Here is a 27,419-nt window from a genome sequence, read left to right on the forward strand (position 1 = left end):
TACATTCTGGTCAAATCTAAGATAAAGAACAAAGAAATAAGAAGTTAAAGACAGCTAAGATATTTTTAGGAGACTAAACCTAAACTTCATTACTAAACTTGATAGTAATAATAACTGAATTTTTATAGCTATTAAAAAGGTTCAATCACTTGTAAGATTATTGAATTCTGTCTTATACACACTCGTTGCCTGTGTACTGTGCACAGAATGAAAAAGTCCTCCTTAATGTTACCTTGTCATTTTCTAATTTGGAGATAGCTTCCTCGAGACCTCTATTCTTAAAAAAATCAAGAAACTCCTGATAACCTGTGTCACCTGTAGCCGTTGAGATGTAACACCTGTTGAGATCACAATCTGAAAAAAAATGACAGGCCCTAACTGAACCTCGAAGAAGCTTAAAAAATTACAGTAAGTTCTGAGTGGTATAATAATAATTATAAGAAATACTTCCCAATTCAAAATTAGCTTTTCCCAGCATTTACTGATTATTTTACATTTCATTATATCAACATTAGGAACCTGTGCTAGCGAGACTAATGTAATTTTATCCTACAATGACGAATCTATCAGAAAACTTTTATTTTAAGGTAGCACTAGCGGAAGCTTACCAGATAACGCAAGCATTCAGCTTCTGATTCGCTAATCATACGAGGGCCCAGTCAGTGCAGCACACTTAGAGCAGCATCGCTTATACTAACAAAATAACGGCGACAGCCCAAATCCAATCAGTAGCGTGAAGCAGTAGCATGATGCTAGCTAGATTAAGCGACGCTGGTTTGGCAGCACCTTTCAAAATAAAAGTGAACCCTAAGACCAGATAAAATCACATTTATAGCACAGCAACAATTTGTACATCCTCAAAACTAGGTGGAATGTAACAAAGAGACCCACAGGTAATAGGAAATTGCCGTTCTTCATTAATTTTCTTTCTTGCAATCTTTTGGTGTTTTTATATATCGCTTCCTCCTTGCAAATTGGCACAGGTGCACTGCTAGACACGAAAAAGTCTCATTCCTGACAAAAAAAAAATTGTGCCACTCCTAAAGTAGTTCAAGTTTATTCTACAGAACACCCGATAATAGAAAATCACCCTAGTTTTGTCAGATAAGCATCTTTGCAAATGTTGCTGGGGTTTATAGACCACTTCTTGTTCCCAGACTGGGACCGTGCAGTGATGGACAGGGAGTGGTCTCACATACAAACATTTGTGCCTCTCCAAAAATACTTCAAATCTACTCTACAGACCCTCAGCTAATAAAAAATAACTATGGTTTTCTCACATAATCGTCTTTGCTAATGTTACTGGGGTTTATAAGACCACTTCTTGTGCCCAGAATCGGACCATGCATACCTGAAGTTGTGTATATTTGCTATTTGATAATGGAGGAGATGGTGGGACATTCATTTACTAGACAGAGAGGATTATAACATGATAATCAAAGTGGTAGGTAGATGTGTAATGTATGGGTGGTGTTCCAAAATAGGTGTTTTGCATGTAAAGCATTGTAATATTTTTTTATTTATTTTGGGAAGACATTCTTAGTGACTCCTTGATGATATCTTCCTGTAGGTAGGTGTAGTTTAGAAATGTTCTGGTACTCATTTTGTGAAATCTGAAATCCCTGGCAATTTTTGCAGCTGGACGTATTCATGGTCTGAACTGAGAGATAGTGATGTCCCAAAATTTTGGATGGAAATTGTTTCATGACAAATTCTCCAATGGTTGTTTCTATGTCAATTTTAGCTGGTTCAGCATTCACAGGTATTTTGGAAATCTGAATAGCTTTAGATTCCAGAAGGGCCTTGAAGGTCATGTGTATTGTTGCAGGTAATGCTGTCTGTTTCTTTGTCAGGGATTGCAAGCTATTCAAAGACTCTTTCAGTGCTGCTGTACTATGCAGTAGAGTCGATATGTAACTGTTCAGTGGCTCCAGGTTTTTTGTGTTTCAAGAGTTGTGTTTCAACTTGGCATTCTCAAGTGTGGGTACATGGTTAGACCAACATATGTCTTTGTCTGATGACTTTTCTAGGAAAAAAACACAACATTTGTTTCATCCATGCTATGTGTTAGCTGTGTTATGACACAATTCTGTGTGACTGTGTTGTCTATCAAAGAATTGTGCATGAGGGTTGATAGACTCATTGGAAACTCACCTATTTGTCCAACCAAAAAAGGAGTGACTTCACGTGTTTCGGCATGCAAGGAACCACAGTCCTGGCAAAAGTATACATGCACAGTAATGAAGTTACTGTTTACTTGACTGCAAACAAGCCAGGACGTAAGGGGAATTATTAAGTCAGCTGGATCATTCTCTCTCCTGAAATCTAGAGAAGGAATCGCATTGCAAATCCCATCTAACACTGGTTCTATCTGGGACATTGAAAAATAGGGGCCAGGACTATTGATGGCAGTTTTAACCAAATTAAGTAAACTGCCAGGCATAATTTTAAGACCATCAGAATAGAATTCCAGATTAATTTCGGTCTGTATTGCATTCATATTAATGACACACTGCATGACAGAATTAAACCAGTAGTTGTGTAGGGCGTTCTCAGATCTACATATTTTAATGACCCAATCATGATTGCCAATCTGACCCATTTCTGAGAACCTATTGATAAGTGGCTTGTAGTGATCATTTGGATTGGACATCGATTTTGCATTTACTGTATCATTTAGACTAAAAATTTTAGATTGTCTCGATGGGGGGTTTTGGAATGAACACCTGAGCTGTTGTGGAATTTTCTTTTTCCTGTTTTATTCCTCCTCTTCCACAAGGGCAGGAAACCTACTTATTCTAGACAGATTCAGTCTTATTTTATCACAGAATTCCCTTCATGTGCTTTGTAAAGAGTTCCTAACTTTTCCACACATTCATTGTTAAGAAACAGATGTTTAGTATTTTTGAAGTTCACCTCAGAAAAAGATTTAGTCCTGTCAATGTACTTTTGGTCAGTGTTTTGATATTACTGTAATCTGTTACAACATTAGTATGTCGGTCCATATTGGGATAGATGACAAGAAATACTGTAAGAAAAATAATTTCTAACAATTTCTAATCAAAATAGGCATTTGGCCCTTTGTTCTTCTTCTCATTTATATCTGCCTTTGCCTTAATATGTATTTTTTGAAAATGTTCAAGAAATGGAGAATTAACATTCTCTATGCTTTCAAAATCAACATATGAGTCCTCGGCAGCTGTAACGGCGGGGACACCACTAGTGTTTAGTTGTGACACTCGACTTTTCAGATTAGAAATAGACTGTGCAACAAGTAAGTTATTGTATCTACTACCCAAAATAATGCAGGTGTCATAAATATGTGCAGACAGGCCTTCTAATCCCATGAAAGTAACCATGACACTGAAGATATACATGCCGACATTGTATCTTTGACACTTTTCACTACGCTGCTTTTTACAGAGTTCATCAATGCACGGTCCCAGGCTGTGAACATGAAATGTTCCTATAAACCCCAGAAACATTGGCAAAGACACTTTTCTGTGTAATAAAACCATGCTGTGTAGAAAACCACAGTGATTTTCTATTAGCTGTGGGTCTGTAGAATAGATTTAAGGCATTTTTGAAGAGGCACAAATTTTGCTTGTGAGACCACTCCTTGTCCATCACTGCATGGTCCCAGTCTGGGAATAGGAGGTTCTCTAAAATTTTGGCAGAATGTTCAAGGAATTACGGTGAATCACGAAGAAATAACAAAGCAGGTATTTCAGCTGCTCGTCACTTGGCTTAATGTTGCTATAGTCCTCATACGCTACTGTGGAAGCTGAAGGACTTTTATTTTGATTGAAGTTTGGCTTTTTACATACACTTCCGGATTATTCGCGTCGCTTAATGTATCTAACTCCACGCTTCTTAGGCGATTTAGGACTTCGTAGACGCCGTCAGGATGTCTGACTAGTGGGTTTATGGGAGATGTATTTTCTGTAGCCGATGTAGCAACTGTGAGCTATCATTGATTGACAGACTGGGTTACGTGTACCACCTAGAAAGCCTGTTAGGAACTGAAAATCGCTTTCACAATTTCACACGACCGTTTTTGAATGTAACTCCACATACATGAACATGGCATCATACGCGAGGATCGCAGGGAAAGGTCAGTTCAAAATAAGTAAAATTATTTGTAAATCATTTGCGTTACTTGACACAAAGTTGCCTACACATTTTAATCCACTGGTAGAACGTTTTAGGGTAGCGGAAAGGCTAAATGTCTAAACGCTTAATTGCAGATAGAATGGTTATATTGTTGCAAAACGGTATACATCTGTCGAGCAGTTGTCGGACCCAGAAATTGAAGTACATCGATGGGATTAAGCAGATTAGACTCAGTAAAGAGTTATATTTTTGAAATCCTACTTAAATTTTGTTGAGGTTTTTTAATTACATGCTTTCAACTAAATCTTTTGTATGTTTTTTCTTAGTTTTGTATGGCTGTGACTGCAGTCTGTCTGTTTGTCTTGTTTTATACAGTCTTAAGTGGATGTCAGAGACACCTGCCCACTACTTGTGGTCAGAGGTTCACCAGAGTTCTACAGTTTCCACAGAGACAATTTTCTGTGAAGACACATGCAGCTGTGAAGTGAGTTTTTAATATGCTTTACAAGTTTACTTATTGAACTTTTTCATGTGCTTCAGGTTTTCTTTACATGGGAAAAGGACAGTTGAAATTTTAATACATAGCCTAAGGTCTTATACAAATATGTTAATAATTTAATGTATGTGTTTAAATATATTTTATAATATAAGTAAAATAATCTACATAGTAGATGGTAGGTTTATAAATTGTCATAAATTGTAACGTTTTTGACATTAATCAAATATGAAAAAGCTTAAAAATGAGCTTTTCTGTTGAATAAAGATTTTTTTTTTCATTCTCATAGTCAAACTCTCTGTGAACATAAGAAATGTTAAAAATAAGAGGATGCTAGTTGGCTCATCAAGTCTGTTTGGGAGTTAGTGGTTAATTGACACAGGGCTCATCTAGGCTTTTATTTAAAAAAACAGGGTATTGGCTTTTACATGGCTGGGTAGCTTTTTCCTTATTCCTAAAACCATTTGGGTAAAGAGGTGTCACAGTTTTAAATTCACTTACATGTAGTTTACAACTCTGCCCTCTGGTTTGTGGCTTACTATTCATTTTGAAGAAATCAACTGGTTTCATTTTTTTAAGTGCCTTTGAGGATTTTCAATACTTGTAACTAGTCACTTTTAATCTTTTCTGTTGAATACTAAAGGATTCAATTCATTCAGCCGGTCAGTGCAGGGCAGTACCTTTAGCCCCAGAATGTGTATCTGGTTGCTCTTCTCTGGACTGAACCCAGAGCAGCTTTGTTTTTTCTATAATGTGCTGAACAAAACTGTACACAATGTTAACATGGATTACCTAATCCCTAAAATGAACCATTAGTTTTTAGTCAAACTCGGGTAGAGAAATACAAGTCCTTATTGAGACTTTCGTTACTACTCCAACGGCAGGTGGAGCGACGCGCCGGTTGGAGTATTCTTGGTTGCATTTAATGGCAACGTCAGCTCAAAGATTTGGTTCAAACCACCAAATGGAGACGGGGGTGCCAACAAGCAGACCCTGCTAATGAGGGATTAATGCTAGGATGAGAGAGAGATTGAGACTTTCGTAACGAAAATTACTTGCTTACATTCGCAAAACAAGACATTCGACTTCCCTTTTTCCTACTTTTAAGACATGAGCTGTACTTTTCCACTGACCTATAGATGCCCCTTGGTATGTTTCCAATTACCAGGGTTATAAGCAGTTAGGAAGCTAAAAGACAAGCAGTTTGTTAGCTTTTATATAATTTATAACATTCCTTCATTATATCCTAGAATTTTGTTTGCCTTTTTTTGCTTCCCCACATTGTCTAGAACAGGGGTCGGCAAACTTTATAGAGCAAGGAAAACTAAAAAATGTTGAAGTAGTTCAGGTGGGTAGCTGCGTCAGCATGTGTAGGCTGCAAAGGAACAAGTAGTAGGTTTATTCCATTCTGAAAAGAGAAGAAAGAAAACACAACGTTTTGGTGTTGGAGCCTTCTTCAGGTGTGAGAAAGACAGGGCAGTAAGCAAAGGTAATGTAGCAGGAGAACAAAAGCTGGGAGAGAGAAGAGCGGTAGGTGGGATCAGGGGACAGACAAAGTGGCCAATCAGGTAGTGTGAAGTCAGGATAGGTGAAGAAAGGTGTGAAATGAAACCAACAACGAATAGGAATAGAGAGAGTTTAGAAAAAAATGATTGTTGTTGAGAGAAGGGGGAAGGTGTGATCCTAGCTGCAGGATAATTTTAGTTTCTGTAGTCTTTCTGATGTAGTAGTTAGGAAAACCATCTTTGAGAACACAGGCAGAGAGATTAGTGTGATCATGTCCATTGGAGGTGAAATTAGAAACAACAGGCTTAGAGAAATCTTTAATCTTCACAGCCATAACATGTTCTCTGAAACGGTCTGCGAGTCTCATTCTTGTTTCCTTCTTGCATTTACTGCAAGAGATACAGTAAATAAGGTTGCTGGAGGTACAAGATGTCATTTGAGTGATCTGGAATTATCCTGAGGGGCCTTGAATGAGTGTGGTGTACTTGCAGGTGATACAGTGAGCTCTGTTGCAAGGGAAAGTGCCTGGTGTTGATAGTTGCTGAGTCGGTCAAGGGAGCTGTGAACAAGAAGGTTACGCAGATTAGGTGGTCAGTGACTTAGTCAGGCAACTTAAAAATGTAAATGATGAGCTCTAAGCAATTTCAAGGTGCCAAAATCTAAAAAATGTTTACTAAGCTTGCCAGGCGATCTGAGTGAAATCCTCTAACTAGCCGATAAACTCACCGACTGGAATATGTCGCGCTTCTCCAGGCACATCTCCTCCGTGACCTCTTGTATACACTTCCTAAGAAAAATACCATCTGGAAAGGGTTTGCCAGCTGCTGCTAGAAGCTGTGATACTCGATAACTAGCTCGGGTAGCCGCAAGATTTTCTTCACATTTTCTCTTGAACAGTTTCAACTGTTCTAATTTTTGTCTCCATCCATCTCCTGTGTATTCCAAAAATTTAGCCTGATGTTTTGTCTCGTAGTGCCCTTTTATGTTGTATTCTTTAATCAATGTGATTGTTTCCTGATAGATAAGACACATTACCTTTGGTTTCTATGGACACAAAAGTACTCTTCTGAGTATTTGTTGTTGAATTTTTGACCCTCTGCATCTATCTTTCTTTTTTTTTTACATGGCAGGGACATGACTGACCTCTTGTCAGTTATAATTTTTAGAACCGTTTGAAATAATTACCTGCTTTCAAACAAGATAGCAAACAGTAGACATCATTTGTGTGACTAAGCCAATCACAGTAGGCAACAAAAATCCAAATGAATTTACAGTAAGAATCAGTTGCAGCATAGGCGTATGTGACCTAGGCTAAAGCTGATGTCTGATAGACTAAAAGTATATGCATCGTGCAATAGGTGTTGTTCTGCAGTTGACCGTTAGTGCTGAGGGAGCTGCAAAGCTAACAAGTAGAGGCCACTGGTGGAAGATTTTCAATTTCTGATGCAGAAAGTAACCCTCGAGATTCAAACAGTAGTGAGCTGCAGGCCACTCAGAAAAGTTCAGCAGGCGTTAGTTTGCCTACCCCTGGTCTAGAGAATGTAAATGCTGTGTCAGCATATTTTGCATCTTCTCATGGAAAAGTCTTAAGTCTTTTTATTAGTAGCCTCTTCAAAATCCTCATGCATGTTCCTATGTATAATCTATGCATAATCATGGTGCCAAGGGCCTTAAAAGTCACAAAATGACTAGTTGTGGAATTCTGTAGAGATTTTTACATTTTTGTTAGAAAGTAAAAATTGACATTTTTGGCACCTTGAAATTGCTTAGACCTCATCATTTCAGTGTTTTAAGCTGCCCCACTATGTCATTTTGCACTTGCTTGGTTGATGAATTGGACCGTGAAGTAAACAATTAAACAATCCCTAGCAATTTTCAGGGCACCAAAAGCCAGCAACTTGGGTGGTTTGGGGATTGTTTTGTTCTGAAAATGTAAAAAGTCACTGATCTAGTCAATGTAGCAAGGTTTCATTGGTACAAGTAATAGGTTTATTCCATGCTGAAAAAAAGAAGAAAGAGAACACAACGTTTCGGCCGTGGAGCCTTCTTCAGGTATGACACCTGAAGAAGGCTCCATGGCCGAAACGTTGTGTTCTCTTTCTTCTTTTTTTTCAGCATGGAATAAACCTATTACTTGTTCCTTTGCAGCCTACGCATGCTAACGCAGTTACCCACCTGAAGGTTAAAATGGTAGTCTTAAATGTATGTACAGTGTGTTGAAAACAATACACCTGAAACAGTGATAAACGACAAACTAACCCGACTCTATTACATTAATTCTTATGGGTAAAACCATTAGTTTAAAGTAGCATTTGCAAAAGTTAAGCTTTTGCAGTCCCAAACACTTTGTTTTTACACTATTCTTATGGGAACAATTCCCCATTATACCTCGTTTTGCTGTCTGTCGTGATATTCTGATCCCTATAAAAGATGTATAACAGAGAGATTGCCTGTACTTTCTTTTTGGGTTCACACCAAGAGGTCCCATAAAATGGTTATAAATAACTCCATAATATTGTACAATATAGTTTTGACTTTAAAGAATGTTGTTTACAGTGTCTTGCAGAATTATTTAGGCCCTTGCCTTTAAGGTTGCATTAAAGGACACTTTGAAGTTGCAATTGATATTTGTCATACATACAACCTGCTGAACACATTTTAAAAAGTAAATAAACAAAAAGTAAATATCTGAACAATATGAAAGAAAAATTGAAAAAATCACATTTTCATAAGTATTCAGGTACTTTGCTGTGGCAAACCTAAACCAAGCAAGGATTCAACCATGAAGACAAAGGAGCCTTCAAAGCAAGAAGTATACAAAAATATCAAAAGTGTTTGAATATCTCTGTGAGCATAGTCTACTTAATCAGTAAGGAATGGAAAGTACATTCATCACCCACTGCCACATCTAGACACTACATACATCAAGCTGTCCCTCCAAACTGAGCAGTTTGAGTGGAGAAAATTGGGGACAGTGAGGGGAGCACCAGCTTTGAAGGTTTAGAGTTCAATGGCCAAGATAGGTGTAAATGTCTGCACTCGCCCAGTCACCCCATAAGGCTGTTGTGTATGAAAGACCGTCAAATCCTTTTCAAATATCACATGTAGCTTTTGCTATAAAGCCTTTAGTTGATAAAGTAAACTGTATTACTTACTGTATTTTCACCCTTACTATCAAAGTTAAGTTGCCAGCATAGAGATTCAACAAGCACATTATGAAGAGATCAGAAAAAAAGCTGTTGTTATCTATTAGTCTGGAAAAGGTTGCAAATCTATTTCTAAGGCTCTGGGACTCTACTGAACCACAGTGAGACCCATAATCTCCAAATGGAAAGTTCGTTGGAACAGTAGTGAATTTTCCCAGGAATGGCTGGCCTTCCAAAATTTCTCCAAGGGCGCATTATTAAATAATGCAGGAAGTCATGAAGCAAGAACTGCAGTCTTCTCTTGCTTCAGGTAAGGTCAGTGTTCATGACTTCACAATCAGAAAGAGACTGGGCAAAAATGGGTTTCATGGGAGAGTAGCAAGGCGGAAACCACTGCTAACCAAGAGGAACTATGCACAGATGGAACTTTTTGGATGACATAATAATGCCCATTATGTCTGGCATAAAGCAAGCACAGCTTTCCACAGTAAGACCATTATACCAACAGTCAAACATGGTGGTGGTAGTGTTATGGTGTGGGGATGCTTTGCTGCCTTAGGACCTGGATGGCTTGCCATAATTAAAGGAACCATGAATTCTGCTCTGAATCAGAAAATTCTTGAGAAGAATGTCCGGTCATCCGTCTGTGAGCTAAAGCTGAAGCATAGTTGGGTCATGCAGCAAGAAATTAATCCAAAACACAAAAGCGATTCTACATCAGAATGGCTGAAAAGAAGCAAAATTAAAGTTTTTCAGTGGTCTAGTCAAAGTCCAGACCTAAACCCAATAAAGATGCTGTACCAGAAAATGAAATGAGCAGTAAATGCTCGAAAACTTACCAATGTTTCTGAATTAAAGCAGTTCTGTGAGGGAGAGATGGCTAAAATTCCTCCACAATGATGTGAAAGAATTATAGGAAACATTTGGTTGCAGTTATTGCATCTAAAGGTGGCCCAACCAGTTATTAAGTCTACGGAGGCAATTACTTTTTCACACAGGGGATATGGGTATTGGATAACTTTGTTTATCAAATAAATATAATAATAAAGTGTTATTTGTTCACTCGGGTTCCCTTTATCTAATATTAGATTTTGTCTAAAGATCTGAAAACATCCAGTGTGACAAATATGCAATAATAGAGGAAATCAGGAAGGGGGCAAATACTTTTTCATGGCACTGTAAAGAGTTACAGATGCAGCCATTCAAAATGCAAACCTGTACCAGACGCAACTACCCACAAGCCACCGCAGTCCACAGCGGTAAGTGATTGGCTGGCCAAAATGACCGACAGGGGCATTTGTGGTGCATTGGTCGGTAGTGAAAAGATTTAATCTCTTTACTGTGCACGTTTTAATCTGCTTAGTATTGAATATTTATATGGAATTTTACCACTAAAGGGAAATTTTAGTAGCCGAGCATAAAAAGAAGAGGAGCATAACACATCTGAAGGTCATAAACTATATTAATTTAGGAACATAAACATATTACTGTATGTAAACTGTACTGTATACGGCTGGTCTTGGTAGTTTAAAGAAAAAATACACACCAGTCTTCCATTTCTCCCTAAACATTTTAAACATCAAAGTTTTATGAAACGGTCCCCAAATATGAGATTGCTGTATAGAATGAATTTTAATTTTAAAAAATTATTTAGCACGAAAATTAAGCTGTTTACATTCCTCCGCCTGAGAATACGCAACGCAACGCAGAAGCATAGCCACAGGTAACTAGCAAAGAGAGAACAGTAGCTAGCCAATATGATAAAGGAATAAATGATTTTTTTATTTCTTTTGCACATTTAATTGAACATTTCCATCGATTGTACAAGCACTTGGAAACTGTCCAATCCCTAGTTCGTCTGCATTTTCTTTCTGTGTCTTCTAGGATATAATGCTGGCGATTTGCGAATTATTGGAAATCTATAATGGACAATCTTCCTTGCTTTTAACCGAGCGTTTTATAATTTCCTAAAATGAAAATGCGACAGAATTCTGGGGTGTCCCTATACCAGAGATTACGGTAGGCTTCAGAATGGTGATTGGCTGACACCATCTGACACTCCTCTGATTGGAAAAAAAACTTGCTGATCTGTTCTACATAGCAGGAAGAAAACAGCATATGCTGCTTCTATTCGAAAGGCATATTTTAAAAGTTTGATTAGGAAGTGAAAACCTTACAGCGTACACAGATTTCTAAACTGATCAGGAGAAAGAAAAATCACCTGTGTTTCGTGCATAAAGTGGTTATTAACTATCAAAACCTATTTTATTTATTTTATTTTTATTTAGAATAAGAGTTCCCCATTTCCATTTAAATCGAAAACCTGTGTTTAAATAAATATTTTTATTGATTCACAATCTGGCAATGCAACGTTCACCTCTCTTCCCAGCAAATTAATAATAAACTTTATTTTCGGTGTCTCCGCTTTAAAGGTACCCCCATAATATTGTATTTTATTGCACTTTGACAGGTTGTCAGAATATCCCCACCTCCAAATAACAAAATTGTAATGATTTTATTAACTGGCTGTTTCAGTAACTTAAAGTATATATTTAAAAGTAATAATTTAACAATATATGTAAATGTTTTAAGATATGTTTATGTTGTGAATGTCTGTAGATTGATTATAAGATGATCTGTCAAAGTGCAATGAAATACAATATGCTGGACAGTGTGCTTCTCAAAGTGCTTTATGGGATAACAACAATAACAACAACAATTTTACAAGTCCTGGGAGGAAGAATATCATCAATATTAATAATAATAATAAAAAACTTTATTTTATATAGCGCCTTTAAAGGTGGCTTTTTAAAAAAAAATGCATTTGCATTTCCACACAGAGCATTGTTTACTTGGACATGGAGATGCCATACTGAATAATTCCTGCAACAACCATTGCAGCAGAATTTGCATCGTTTGGCAGGGCTATGATTCATACAATTGTTGGTGGATTTGGAGACAAAATGTATTTACATTGGGTTGCTGTAAGTGGAGCACTAATAACCCAAAAACTTTACTTATTATTTTACAAGAGAATGCACGTGACAAGCTGGACAGTATGCTTCTCAAAGCGCTTTACAGGATAACAACAATAACAACAATTTACAAATTCTGGGAGGAAAAATATGATCAATATAAATAATAATAATAATAAACTTTATTTTATATAACGCATTTAAATGTGGCTCCTCAAAGTGCTTTACAGGATAACAACCGATGAAACAACAGTGGCTGGGGGTTGAAAATACCTGTGAAACCGGTTTGTTCACAAACAATGTACCGAACACACAGAGACTCAGAAGCAATAGCAGTTAGCAATATTATGGACACACAATTGACTTTTTTAAAAAAAAAACTTTTTTTTGACAGCTGGTTTTTGTTGACAGCTTGACACAAGTTTATAAGTGAAAAGACCACGGGCATTCTTCCTCCCCCCTACATTCTCAGAGTAGAATAGAATTTATTATTAGCACAATTTATTACAGTGCTAAATTTAATATTATTGATTACTAATAGTTTATGCTAACACCTAGCTTTCTTAACGCGAGAAGTACTACAGTAAGTACTGTACTTACTGTACTTAAGTACTACTACTGTAAGCAAAAAAGTGGGTTTTGGAGAGGGGGGGTGTCTTTCGCTGGAAGACTCGCCGCCTTCTACTTTGAAAATACCTGTGAAACCGGTTTAATTTGTCACGGCCAGCACTCCCACAGAGAGTGATGAAAACCGCGCAGCTCCAGGGGAATGCACATTAATATGTTGGGCTTTTGGGCTCGGGAGGGTTTGCGCCCTACAATTCAACCTGCGGTACTGCTGTGTACTGTACATACAGTACAGTATGAACTATTATTTTGAAATATAAAAATGTCAATATACTGTAGGAGAAATTGAGTATTGGTGTGTATTTTTTCTTTAAAATACCAATAACAGCAACATACAGTTTACATAATATATTTATGTTCCTAAATTAATATCGTTTATGACCTTTACTACCTTCGTTATGCTCTCTGCGTTTTATGCTTAGCTACTAAAATTTCCCTTTAGTGGTAAAATTCCATATAAATATTCAATACTAGGCGGATTAAAATGTGCACAGTAAAGAGATTAAATTATTTAATCTTTTCACTAATGACCAATACACCACATTATCTTCGTGTCGCATTAACATTGGAATGTTTTTTTAGTATCAAAAGAAGTGATACACAACCTGTCTCCTCTATAACTCTTCAGTTTACAGAGAAATTCCGCCAGAGCCTCACAACATTGTCCAATAATAATAATAATAATTTTAGTTAAGCCGGATTTGAGCTACAGACCAAAAAACAGAATCCACCTGTGATTCGGGTGTTAACAAAACGTGTTTACAAAGAAAGTGAATTAGAGTAATACTACCAGCTATATAGATACATAGATTTAGAAATTTAGATCCTTAAATTAATATCATTATTAATTTCTTTAGATACGTGATTACATATTCTTTATTATAAAACAGATAATTCCGGTTCTGGAATCTGACTAGCTGACACCCTTCTGAAGCGGTACCATAATCTCTGGTATACGGACGCCCCTGAAATTTGACTTTTTACTATGTGATAAATTTTAAAGACTAATTCTTAGCATAGATAAGAAAGCGTAGGTTCTAAAAGCTTGGATTCTAATGTATCTGATACAAGTATCTTTTAATACAGTCTTTGTTGTGCTCTTGAGGATCCTTGTGATGTTTTGAGCTCTGGTTGAATGATAACTGTCGCAGTTTAAATAATTTTTATTGTTAGAAATTATGAAACGCTCTGTTAAAAGCAAGGGAGTTTTTATGTCTGTTATACTAAAAGAAAATGCCCGACGAACTAGGGATTTGACAGTTTTTCATTGCTTGTACTATTGATGGAAATAAATGTGATAAAGAAATAAACAAAAAAAGTAATTTATTCCTTTATCCTATTGGCTAGCTGATGTTCCGTCCTTGTTAGTTAGATCAACTAAATGCTGTGGTGTTACTTTTTGTTGATGCAAAAATAGTCTTTTCATTTAAAATGACAGTTACAAATAATGTGGAAAAGCGTAATGTTTGTCCAAGGTCATTCATTATTAATACTATTAGTAATATCTTTGGTAAAGGCTTTTATGCATAAAATATTTCTGCATAATTAAAATATTTATGATACAGGTAGGTTGTGCACTTTTGTCCAACTGAGCAATCATGCTTTCATAAAATATACCAACTTTTTAATGACTGATGATTCACATGCTGTAATACACAGTTTAAATTTAAAAGCTCAAATGCTGTACATGAGAGGTTAAGCTTTATTGGCTCCTCCTGGCGGTTTTACAAGGTGATTCCGGATACCTTCCAGCATGACGTCAAATGACGCGATACACCACGTGATACTGCGTTTGATGCGACATGCCCATTGCGGTGTACCGCGAAATACCCCACCCGTTTTGAATGGCTGCATCTGTATATTAGTAAGTGCAAAATTGATTAATTTTCATTATTCTGTTGTCGGGCATGAATTTTTCTTCTGGTTGCTCTGCTGATACGAAGATATAAAATGAACAAGCAATTTATTACCTCATTCTATATTAGGTTGTTTTACACAACTATTTACATACTGCCTAATTTGGATGTATCTGTATTAGTCTTTTTCCTAGGTTATATTGTTGAGTTAAATCTTCAAATTTGTTCAGGTGATTGTTTCAGCAAGATACATATTGCTGTGATCCCTCTCATAGTCCAGATTTTAAAACATATAGCATATTTTCCAGAAGGGAACTCTGAATCATAAGCTATCCACCTTAATATTTTAATATCTGGCTCAAAGATGCACACACTCACACACACATATAATAAATATAATAATAAAAACGTAAACAATAAAAAAACGTAATTTCAGTGAGAGGGTTGAGCCTGTTTAGTCGAGCAAAGCAGATGTGAATTCATTTTTTGAGCCTTGATACAATTTGCAACAGAGTCTCACAAATTTTAAATCATCAGGCTTTTTCTTGACAAAAAGGTCTTGCTGTGGATTTTGCAATGCGTCCATTAATTTCTGGAGCAACCTCTCTAATTCATGCAACTACACCGCTGTGTTGGTTTGCCATCGGTTTAGCACTGTCTGTACAAACTCTGACGCATTTTATCCAGATGATGCCATTTTCTTCGATAAATTCATTCAGAAACTGAAATATATGCTCTCCTGTAGTTCCTGTTGGTAGCGGCTTACAGAACAGAAAGTCCTCATGGGACATCTAACGTAAACGAGCAAATTGACCAAATCAACGACATCTACAGACTCATCTATTTGCAGTGAAAAGCATCTGCTCATCTTAACACACTCTGTCAGCATGCTTTTGATATCATCCGCCATATCAATAATTCTATGAGTGGCTGTGTCTTTCGGAGGGGGCAGCTGGTCAAGCTGCTTAGCAGCTTTTTCTCCACACATTATACATGTCAGCTCTTTTGCCAACAGTAAATAAGGTTCTTCAAAAATAAACAAAACAGGTTAAAAAAACCTTCATGGGTTCCACCCTTATCTTGAGTGAGTGTTGGTAGAATTGTGTCAGTGATTTCAGATTAACAACTCTCATTTTTTTCAATATGACTAGTAAGATATTTTGGATCCTGCAGACTAGTAAATGTTGTGCTTATAATACTCAAAACACGTCTGCTTCTTCTATGCTCATACTGTTTAATAAAGAAATTTGTCCTTCTGTTGCCTGGAGCATTTTGTTGACTTCTTCCTTACTGAACACCCCTATAAAATGTTCATTTAATACATTGTCATTGTCTGGAAGTTTCTCATTTTTATCTAAGACACATTTTACTTCATCCCTGAATGGTTCTTTTACTGCTTTTGTATAGAAAGAATTTTGTTTGTTTTAGCCTCCAGTGAAATATTCCTGACTCTGCCTTCACCTTTCTTAATTTTCATTTTAATGTTCTTGAAGTTCTCTGTTTTTTACTGTATTCTTTTGAATCAACTTATGAAGCACTCAGTTTTCCCTCATTCTTTCCTTACTGATTTGTTGAAACATATCCTACATATCCTACAAACGTGGGTATATTTCATTTAATATTAATCATTGACCTAAACTATATGGTTTCATATCTGATATGCATCTTACAAATCATGAACATGAGTGAGTAAAAATCGGCTGGGGCGATATATCAGTCATAAGAAAAAACAGTAATGTCTTTTTGTGATAAATTTAAAAATATTGTAGTAGAGCAGGGTGAAAAACATTTAAAAGTTTCTTTAATATAGTTCCTTCATTATGAAGAAAACTTTTTAAAGTTTTAAAGATAAATAGAATCTTGTTTGTTACAGGTATACCAAAAACAAACAGAAAGATGACAAGCCGAAGGAAGAAAGGGAAAGAAGGACTGAGAATATAAATCGACACAAACCTTTTGGGTTAACAGCATGGAAACCTGTTGATGATGTGTATGTGACCAGATTTTACCCAAAGACAGTGTTTGAGGTCAACGCAGCAATCGATATGCTGAAAAGGTTTCAGGAGTTAGACTTTACCTATCCTAAACAACCTCTATACCTTGACCTAAAGCTTGATGTGAAGCTGGAGAAAAAGGTAAATTATCCTGGTTAAAGAAAACATTTTAGAAAAATTGATCTCTAATATACAGTAACATTGACTTCTTTGTGAGTTTTACGGTAAAAAGTTCAAAAACAGGCTGTAGGGGCTGTGGAGTGGCCCAACTGGTGAGAGCTCTTTGATTCAGAGCCTGTGTTAAATCATATGTATCATAGAGTTGGGGCCCTGGGTTCAGTTCTGGACCTAGTGTGCTATCTACATGGAGTTTGTATTTTCTCTTTGTGTTCATCTGCCTTTTCACCAGGTACTTTTGTTTTCTTCCACAGTTCAAAAATATACTGGTAGGTTAATTGGCTTCTAGGAAAAATGGCCTTGGTGTGTGTGTGCGTGTTTGAGTCTATCTGTGCCATGCACTGAGCTCCACTGCAACCCTGAATTGGATAAGAATTGAATAAAGTGAATGAATAAATATGAAAGGAAGACTGTTTTAGTTGTGGTTTGGTGAAGTGGTGGAAAATGTGCCCATAAGCACATTTCATCAACACAATTATTTTATTACAATTAATTTAGAATGCCATCTATTTTTTCTTAGGACTATCATTACCTACAAATTGTACCTATAATTAATTGGTTATTCAGGTTTTTAGCCAACAGTTGTATTTGTCTTTATGATGTGCTTATTGTGTTGAACTAGTAGTATCATAAATTAAGAAGTGGTATATGTTATGAAGCACATGTCAAAACACAAATTAACCTAGCTTGTTTTGGTATATTTTGTATATACATGTATTTATTATATGTAATATATATGTTGACTATACACAGACTGTGGCATTATTGTAAGCAAATGATAAATGAAACTGCTAAAATATTTTATTTTCTGCAGAAAAAAGTTGATCCATTTGTCAGTACTGTTCATCTGCCACATCCGTTTAAGACAGAAGTAAACAGAGTTTTAGTGTTTACAGAGGTAAGTTGAAAGTACATTTTGTTTTATTTTGCTGCAAGTGTGAAATAAGTGAGGTGGTACTATAGTATTTTTGTAATTTAAAATAAATTACTTTTGGGTGTCATTTTTTGTGCTGTCTGATTTCTGAAATAATTTCAGCCATTATATGAAAGGGTAGCCATAGTTTCTATACTTGTCATATCTGGATGGTTAATAAGAGATTACAGGCTAATCTGTGTGACTCGTGGCATTGCTGCCTGGAGGAGTGGGTCTCTGAAAGAATGATTGTGGAGCCCCAAGTGGCACAAGTGGAGCCCCAAGTTAGGGGCATGAGTGTTGGTTACCAAGTGGCATCACTGGTCAAACAGATTCAGTTGGGAAGGTTAGTGTTTGGAAAAGTAACTGGTTGTTAGTGAAGATCAGGTGTTTGATGAAGAGTAACAGTGAGAAGTTAATTTGATTTAAGTGAAGATTGAAATTTGGTGACATGGAATTAATCAAGTTAAATTGTCGAGAACCTGGTTTTTGATAAAGATTAAGGATTGTGTAACATGATGTTAATTGGATTAAATACTCTAGTGCCTGGTGATTAATGAAGATTGAGAGTGATGAGCTGGAGAAGGTCTAAGGAAGTGTGATAAGCATGGGCAGTGTTTAGTGATTGAGGAAGACAATGAAGAGTTAGTGAGTAGATCCAAGTGAAGAGCAACCTGGAAGGGCAAGCATGATGCATTCTTCCCTGAGAGAAGAACAATGTGAAATGCATTGCGTTGGATCCAGGATGGGGTCTGACTAAGGTTAAATGCTATATTGGAATTAGGGTGGTGTGTGTCAGTTTGTCAAAGTCTGTTGTATTTATGTATTTTACTAATTCCTATTGTTTTACATTGTAATCAATGCTTGCCTAAGCCTGCATTATCTACTATGAAATGCCACATAAAACTTCAAGGAAATGAAAGCAAAATACAGTTGCATAGCTGTTAAAAGTCATGGCATATACAGATGATTTAAACTTGTATTCTTCCCAACTTTTTTCTCAATTACTTTTTGCTGTATTAATTAACCAACCAAATAGCTGAGCTCTCATAATAGACACACAATATTAAAACAGTTTAGAAACATAATATGTGGTAGTAAAATGTTTTCAGTAGAAACAGTAATAAAAATTAGATAATCTCTCTGAGTCAAGTTTGCCATTTTTAGAATGATCTCAATTCTTAAAAATTGAATGCACAATTAATGTTTTCTTATTTTCTTGGTACAGAATACAGAAGAGGTTAAAATAGCTCAGAAGAGTGGTGCAGCTTTTGTAGGTGGTGCAGAGCTTGTTCAAAAGGTAAGTCTACGGCAAAAAACATAATTCCTAATTTTGCTGTGTATGCATCAATATAGAATACTACTATAAATTCATACAGTTTTCAGAGTTATTTCAAAGTTATTTCACAAGAAATTTCTACTTAATCTAGGTAACTTTTGGGTGCATCTTCCAAAATTCTGTATTTTGAGGAATGTGGCAGTGTGGATCCTGTTTCTAGTTTTCACTGCACACAGATAATAATAATTGCTTACACTTATATAGCGCTTTTCTGGACACTCCACTCAAAGCGCTTTACAGGTAATGGGGTCTCCCCTCCACCACCACCAATGTGCAGCATCCACCTGGATGATGCAACGGCAGCCATAGTGCGCCAGAACGCTCATCACACATCAGCTATTAGTGGGGAGGAGAGCAGAGAGTAACGAAGCCAATTCATAGAGGGGTATTATTAGGAGGCCATGATTGGTTAGGGCAAATGGAAAATTTGGCCAGGACGCCGGGGTTACACCCCTACTCTTTTCGAGAAACACCCTGGGATTTTTAATGACCACAGAGAGTCAGGACCTCGGTTTTACGTCTCATCCGAAGGACGGCACCTGTTTACAGTATAGTGTCCCCATCACTATACTGGGGCATTAGGACCCACGTGGACCACAGGGTGAGCGCCCCCTGCTGGCCCCACTAACACCTCTTCCAGCAGCAACCTTAGTTTTTCCCAGGTACTTACCAGGCTCACACCTGCTTAGCTTCAGTGGGTTGCCAGTTGTGAGTTGCCGGCTAGATAACATATACCTTTTTTTTTCAGATCATGGATGATGAAGTACAGGCAGATTTCTACATAGCAGTGCCAGCAATCCTACCTAAACTTTTACCCTTGAAGAACAAGCTTAGGAAGAAGTTTCCCAAAAGCAAAAGAGGTAAGTTTCAGTAAATATGTCAATATATTGTAACAGAAATAACATGCATCTGTTAAGCAAATCTGAGATTTGCTTATTTCTCCTTCAGGACTTTTTATTGCTTCTGTCAAGACAGATAAAATGCCCGGTACCTGTGGAACACATAATCAGGGTTTGAAATTGATTTTTGAAAATGAGGGGGAGTTCCCCCTTTACACGAAGCTCATGGGGGGGGCGGGCTATTTCAGCATCCTGGGGGGGTATGGATAATTTGTTTCTTTAACTCATGTAAGAAGCAACAAGCTACTTCTTACTTGCTAGAACCTTTTTCACTTGTTCCACAGATCTGGCTGCATTGCTTACAGCAAGGGCAAGCCTGTGAGCAGTACAATCCGGTTTATTCTGAATTGAATTCTTCCCTATATTTTTTAACAACTCCTTGGTGGGCATTTAATGTTTTTTTGCTCATTAGTTGCTTAATGTCAAATTGTTTCTGCCCTTCCATCTGCAGTTTTTTAAGAAACTCTGAACTTTTTCACCTTGTTTTCATGTATGTACAGATGTAGCCATTCAAAAGGCGCGGTAACCCCAAACCCTGGCAAATAATCTGCGGTGTACTGCAGTACATGATTGGCTGTCCAAAATGACTGACGGGTTCCACTTGTGGCGCATTAGTTGTTAGTGAAACGCGTTCTTCTCTTTGCTGTGCATGTTTAAATCCACTTGATATGGAATATTAATTTTGGTAGCTGAGCATAAAAATGGGAGGATAACAACTCTGAAGGTCATAAACTATATTAATTTAGGAATATAAATATATTATACAAACTATATATGGCTGGTAGTGGTAGTTTAATTAAAATAATACACACCAGCATTCCACTTTCTTCATAAACATTTTATGCATAAAGTCTTTCACTCTGTTACTTTCTGTGGTTCTTTTGGAAAACATTTTATGTGCTCCTTCTGACTATATTAAGTTTATATACTTATAATTTTTTAACCTTTTCTAAGAATACTCAAGCTTGTTATTGCATTAAAAAAACGCAAACTTTTTAGAATTGCTTAAAAGGGAATATAATATGGAATCGTGAATCCCAAAAAAATCATATTTAACAATAAATATATATATAGCTCAAAGTATTATCGTATTCAACTTTCTTTGTAAACATCTGCATCAACTTCTTTGACTCACTGCTCATGATTATCCTGGAAAGATTTCAACCTGTTTCAGCACTCTCTCTAAATGACGGTTTGTTATAGGCGCTTGCCAATCAATTGGGAGGTCAGTGTTTGAATCCCAGTCAAGGCATGTGTTTTTCTTGCAAGGAACACAAAAAAAGTTAATATTATGTTCATTTTATTGGTATATATCACAACGTGTTCAATAAATAAGTTGAAAATATGCATGAGCAAATGTGAATATTGTCGACAGTGGGACTAAAAATAGTTCAACCTATTAAATTAATTAAAAAATACTACTGCATCCCAATGGGGCAGTTCAAGACAAGCCTTAACAAGAAGTCTTAAAATGAAGGACTTCTTGTAAATATTACAATTATAATCGAGAATAACAAAGCAATATTAAAACACCACTGAAACCGAACTATAATAACGTATCTCATCACTGTTAACAATATTGAATTATTAATAATAACAATCTCAGACTGTATTTTGTTCAGGGTCATTTTCCGCTGTTTCACAACCTTCACTTTATGAATACTCCTATGTTTGAGACGGGATGCTTCAGATGTCAATAACTCTGCCAAATGACAAATAACAAATGACACAGAGCATTCAAACCCTAGGCATGTTAAAGATCACGATTTGTTAAAATTTCCACAGCTTTAATTTAACAATATCTAGTACCTAGTTGCATTTGAACAAAGCAGGCAAGCTATAAAATTATTTAGCATAATGCTACATTTTTATGCATCAGTCAAAGTGTTCTGAAGTCTCTCAAAAACATAAAAATGTAACACAATATTGTATGGCACGATGGGCAACTGATTCTTTTAATTTGAAAGAAAATCAAGAATAAGAAACAATAGCGTGTCAATAGACATATTAGACATTGTATGACTTGAAAAACACGGTTTTAGATATTTATGGGTTTAGATAGTTACCACTTCTTATGCACAAAAACCGGGTGATTTTTCTTCCTCGTGATCAGCTTAAAATAAATCTTAAACACTTTGATTTTGTAAACGCAATACACATATCGTACAGATAAAATCGCATTAATTCTCCACTCTTCTTGTGGTGTGAAGCAATCAGCAGGTCACTGAGGAAACAGCACAGCACCCGCTGAGCCCCATCAGAGAAGTGGCGGCACCGAGAGGAGGCTTAATACAAAAAGACCGTTCTGCAGCTTGGGGTGCTTATGGCATCAGGAATTTCTGCTTTTAAATTTAATAATCGAACGTAAATCATTTCTTTTAACTTGAACTTTTACTTTAGCTTTCTCTCCAGTTAGTTTTATATTTGAAAACATCATTAAACAAAACAGGTGCTTATTGTACTTCCTAATGACATAACATGTGGAAAGATTATACATTTTAATTGTTTTTAATTTTTTATAAATTTTTAAAAAGTTTCATCTATACAAATACCACAGACTATTCTTGATTGAATTTCTGAATGTTTTGTCAGACTTAGTTCAATATTTTATGTACATCTAAATACGAAAGTCAGGTGTCAGCATAAACTATTAGTAATCAATCATACTAAAAGTTGCATTGTAATGTAACTTAGAAAGTAAAAAATGAAGGTAAAATATAATTTTTTATAATTAAAGCCAGGATTCAATTTTTTCCTTCTGTTTTTCTTCCTACTGTTTCACCCCTCTGATTCAGACACAGAATGATTAAAAATGGGAACAAGTCAGGTAGGCAGAGGGAAGCGGGAGTGGGGAGGTGTCTTCTCTCCTCTATGACTAAAATGCCAAAGACTAAAATGGCATAAGCGACATACAGACCCGAAAAATTTTGATGCGGGCTTCTCCACTTTAAAGGTACCCCCTCCTGGTAGAAGAATTTTTATCTCGAACGTTTGCCCACCAACTAACACGCAGACACAAACTGAATAACAATCCAAAATGTATTTGCATCAATAACAATTACAAACATCTTAAAAAAAGATACTTGCAAGATCATAGTAATACACTGTTATACAGTGTATTAAAACTAACACTCTATGGGCACTACACTGTGAATAATGCTGCCCACTAAACCCCTTTCCCAAAAACTTCATGGGGGCAACATGACGTAGCTGATTCACATTCACATATAATTTTATCTTGCCTCGTGAAAGCAAGAATCCAGATTTTTGTCAACATATTTACTAAAATTAATTATCTCGGTAATTTCACTGAGTTAATCCCACTGGGCGCCCCGGTAATCACTGAATTTTCACACTCCCAGTAAAATAAAAAGCCCTGTGTTTTCAGGTGTGAAATATCTGCTGTAATTGTTAATACAATGACAAACATAATTGGGATTCTCTCACAATAAAATACTATGCAAACTATATTCACATTTTTGATAATTGTAGATATCAAATATTAATATTAATGTGAGTAATAATGTAATAACAAATCAACTTTCAGACCATCTCCAAGATGTTCTGAAGGAGAATTGGGGGGGGGGTTGCTCGGTGCCAGCCAGTGCATTATCTCACACCAGGGGAAAGCAAAAATGCTGGTAGTGCTGCTGTTGATTTATTTCACTCTCTGTCACGCTGCCCAACACCCTTCCCCGGACAGACCAAGGTGATAAAAACTCATTCAAAATGGTGTGTGGTGTTAACACAAACTCTGTTTAACAGAGCCGCTTGTAAAAGCAAGGTGACACTGCTCAATTAAATAAAGCTACAGTACAGACAGATTTTAAATTCTTCAACCAAAATTAGCTGTTTGTCAAAAATATCTACTTTGCAAGCAGTACATGACTAATTCTGAAACTTGTAAGATATGCCTCAGGGACCTCAATATGCCTCAATAGTATTGTAGTGAATATGGACTTGTCTGTTTTTAAGATGTATTAAACCTTAAAACAAATTGACAACTGTTTGTGAAAATAATCTAATATTCTCATTCTGAACATGTTGTTTCTTTTTTCCATCAGTATTATAGAAACCAAGAGGATCGAGCCTGAAGTGTTCTGTTTGTCAAGCCAAGCTTTATCGTATGCATACAAGGAACCACCATAAGAACCATAGTAGTTAAAGTAGTTCAAAGGGGATATGGCTCTACACAACTTATATATACTTTTCCCTATGCCCTCCCCCTCCTGTCTTTGGGATAACTTTCTCAAGAAACTCCAGGACTCAGAAAGCACATAAAACATTCATTTCTTATCAAGAGTTTACTATAAACATTCCCCATTAGGGAGTTTAATAATAATAATTACAATAATAATAATTAATAATTGCTTACACTTATATAGCGCTTTTCTGTACACTCCACTCAAAGCGCTTTACAGGTGGTGGTCCCCTCCACCACCACCAATGTGCAGCATCCACCTGAATGATGCGACGGCAGCCATAGTGCGCCAGAACGCTCACCACACATCAGCTATTAGTGGGGAGGAGAGTAGAGTAATGAAGCCAATTCATAAAGGGGATTATTAGGAGGCCATGATTAGTGAGGGCCAATGGGAAATTTGGCCAGGACGCCGGGGTTACACCTCTACTCTTTTTGAGAAACGCCCTGGGATTTTTAATGACCACAGAGAGTCAGGACCTCGTGGGGGGGGCGGGGGGCCACTGTGAGGTTCAGATCGTAGGTGAGGTATGCTCCGGTACCGTTTTCCAGATGGTAGAAGGTCATACAGCAGAACTAATGCCCAGTTATTCAGAGATAAATAATGACTTACTTGTGAGCATGAGATGAGCACACATACCCCAATTTCTTACATATCAATTACAATTACATAATTATCTGTCATCTACCACTTATATTTAAATATGGATCTAACAAATGAGTTCAAATGGGAATTATTAGCATTGGTTGCATTGCCATGGCTTTGTATTGTTATGGAACAATGTTGCAGGCAGGCTTTTAGAGATCTGGGATATAAAACATCCCATCATTTTGCTTTAAGTGGACAAGTGCAGAAAAATTGCAGTTTAATATTATTTTGTCTGGTTACCACCCATTATCAAAAAACTAATTCATTATGAGAAAGCCACTTATTCCAGGTTAGAGATGCAGCAACCAAAGTCTATCCCATCAGCAAGGTTAAAAACTACATAATACAATGTGTTAATACATTAAAAAATGTAATAAGAAAAATGAATGGCTACAAAGTTAGACGTTTTTCTTATCCAGCTTTGTTTGATTGCTGGTAGCTAATTTATCAGATTATCTCATCTAGACATTTGTTTTAAATAAGTCAGCCATGTTGCTTGTAAACATTTTTCATGAGTTTAGTTTTTCTATTGTAGAAATATGTATAGGATGTGGTGTGGTCTACTTTAGTATCATACATTATACCCTGTCCTTTTTCAAAGCTTTCTTTCAAATAATTCTTCTGTTTTAAATTTTATGTCTGCCTGTGTCTAATATTAAATGGAAGCACAATACCTAAAAGGGGAAGAAAGGAGACTGATTTAACTTTTTTGAATTAAAGTTAAAGGTACTTGACGTAGAGGTATACTCTTGCTATTTCTACAGTATATTGTTCTTCTCTGTGGTGTAATGCTTTAAGATGCTCTGTATGGGATACCAGGCATGAGTGTTTTACCTCAGATATTTTTCCTTACCCAGCGACGGTATAAAGGCAGTTTCCATGCTTCTAAAAAATCTCAGAAACAGTTTAAAATTTGATATACTTCAATGAACTTGAGATATTTTACTTATCTAATTATCATGATTGTTTAGATTTATTTACAATTTATTTCCCACATCATTTAATAATGGAAGAAACTCTGTTATCAGTCCTAATGATTCTTATCTTACATAAGCAGTATTCAGTGTTATGGAAATATATATATATATTTATTTTTGTATCGACATATAGCCATTAACTTGCTAGCCACAAGTTCTCTTGAATGTGTCTATAAATAATTTAACTTTGTTTCCACTATTTATGATAGAAAAAGTTATTTTGAGATGTGATAAAAGTTGCTTAGTTGTGAAAGCAGGAAAGTATGAGAACATTGTTCATACAATGGAAGATTTATGAGGTAGAAGCCTAAAATTATTTTTAATAAAGGCAACATTATACAATAGCTCCTTTAATTAATTATTAAAAATAATCTTTAGAATTTTTTATTTTTTCGTCTTAAGTATTCTAATTCAATTTCTCCTGCTGTTATTTCAGGTTCTGTTGGGACAAACATTCCTAAAATGCTTGAGTTGTTTAAGACTGGCCATGAATATTTTGTAGAGAGAGATTGCTATGTCCTGACAAAATTTGCTACGGTATGTTTATATTTTGGTTCCATCTTCTCTTTTTAAAAACATTCCTTTTAGCAACTTGTCTTTCTATGAATTCATTTTTAATTTTTAAAACATATATAGGTCTTAATACATATCATTATATTTATATAATGCATTCATTCTGCCTGTAAGAAAGTACTACAATAACTAAGGCTTTACAAGTATGTTTTGTCTATTTTTATAAAATTTGAAATACTAATGTGACAGATGTTGCATTCAATGATTGCTTGTCCCGTTATTTTTGTGTGTTGGAGCTAAGTACTTTAAAGTTACTGCGGATGTTAAGTCAGCATTGTAGAAATAGTGGGTTTTATTGGGAGAATCCAGGTTTCACACATTGTATTTTAGGTTTATATATAGGTTTTTTTTTATTAGTTATAGGCAACCATCATTTTTATGCATGACATTAAGCATAAGTGGTTAAAATGCTTAATTAAAGCATGAGCCACACCTGTGTGAAATCCTCTTGTACCAGATGTTTTACAATTGTTTCAATTTTTTGTCCACTACCAACATATATTATCTCAGGTTACAAATCTTTCTTTAATTAATGGGAAATTTCCCTATAACAAATTTTTGCTTGATGTTCTTTTTTCACTTTTGTTTTCCTATGTATTGCTGAGATGGGTTACAATTTGAATAATTTACAATTTATGCCTTTATTCTTTCATCCTTTTTTAACTTCACAATTGCACTTTTTTAGAACAATTTGCATTTACGAAGGTTAAATACACAACTAAAATTAGTTAATACACCCACCCCCAAGGTTACATAAGAGATCTGTTCCCATAAATCTTTTTACCTGCATTTTGTCCAATTTTAAGGCAGAAACAACCTTTTCTTAGCCCTGGCATTTAAAAGGAATGAGTATTCATGATTTTAAAGCATTCTTCCCTTATTTTCCCAGCTGTGTCAGCGAGTGAGGAAAGAGGGAAAGTAGAGCAGAATTGCATGCTCACCAGGGTTTATTGTACTTGAATAGTTAACAGATGAGTG

General features: G+C 36.0%; 1 protein-coding gene across 2 annotated transcripts in view; it reads left to right on the forward strand.

Moving 5' to 3' along the window:
* Window positions 1–3,878: 3,878 nt before the first annotated feature.
* The window catches only part of mrpl1 (mitochondrial ribosomal protein L1), a 29,123-nt gene continuing 5,582 nt past the window's right edge, over window positions 3,879–27,419 (forward strand). Inside the window, exons 1-7 of one of the 2 annotated variants that reach the window (XM_015364717.2) lie at window positions 3,879–4,114; window positions 4,489–4,597; window positions 16,593–16,854; window positions 17,705–17,788; window positions 19,032–19,103; window positions 19,891–20,002; window positions 22,252–22,508. In XM_015364717.2, coding sequence (XP_015220203.1) covers window positions 4,078–4,114; window positions 4,489–4,597; window positions 16,593–16,854; window positions 17,705–17,788; window positions 19,032–19,103; window positions 19,891–20,002; window positions 22,252–22,292 — 717 coding nt within the window. In that variant the 5' untranslated portion in view covers window positions 3,879–4,077 and the 3' untranslated portion in view covers window positions 22,293–22,508. Of the gene's footprint in view, window positions 4,115–4,488; window positions 4,598–16,592; window positions 16,855–17,704; window positions 17,789–19,031; window positions 19,104–19,890; window positions 20,003–22,251; window positions 22,509–26,304; window positions 26,406–27,419 lie in introns of those variants that run through there. The other variant, XM_015364710.2, reaches the window with a different exon arrangement.

Source organism: Lepisosteus oculatus, chromosome 3 (genome assembly GCF_040954835.1).
Source record: "Lepisosteus oculatus isolate fLepOcu1 chromosome 3, fLepOcu1.hap2, whole genome shotgun sequence".
Lineage (NCBI taxonomy): Eukaryota > Metazoa > Chordata > Actinopteri > Semionotiformes > Lepisosteidae > Lepisosteus > Lepisosteus oculatus.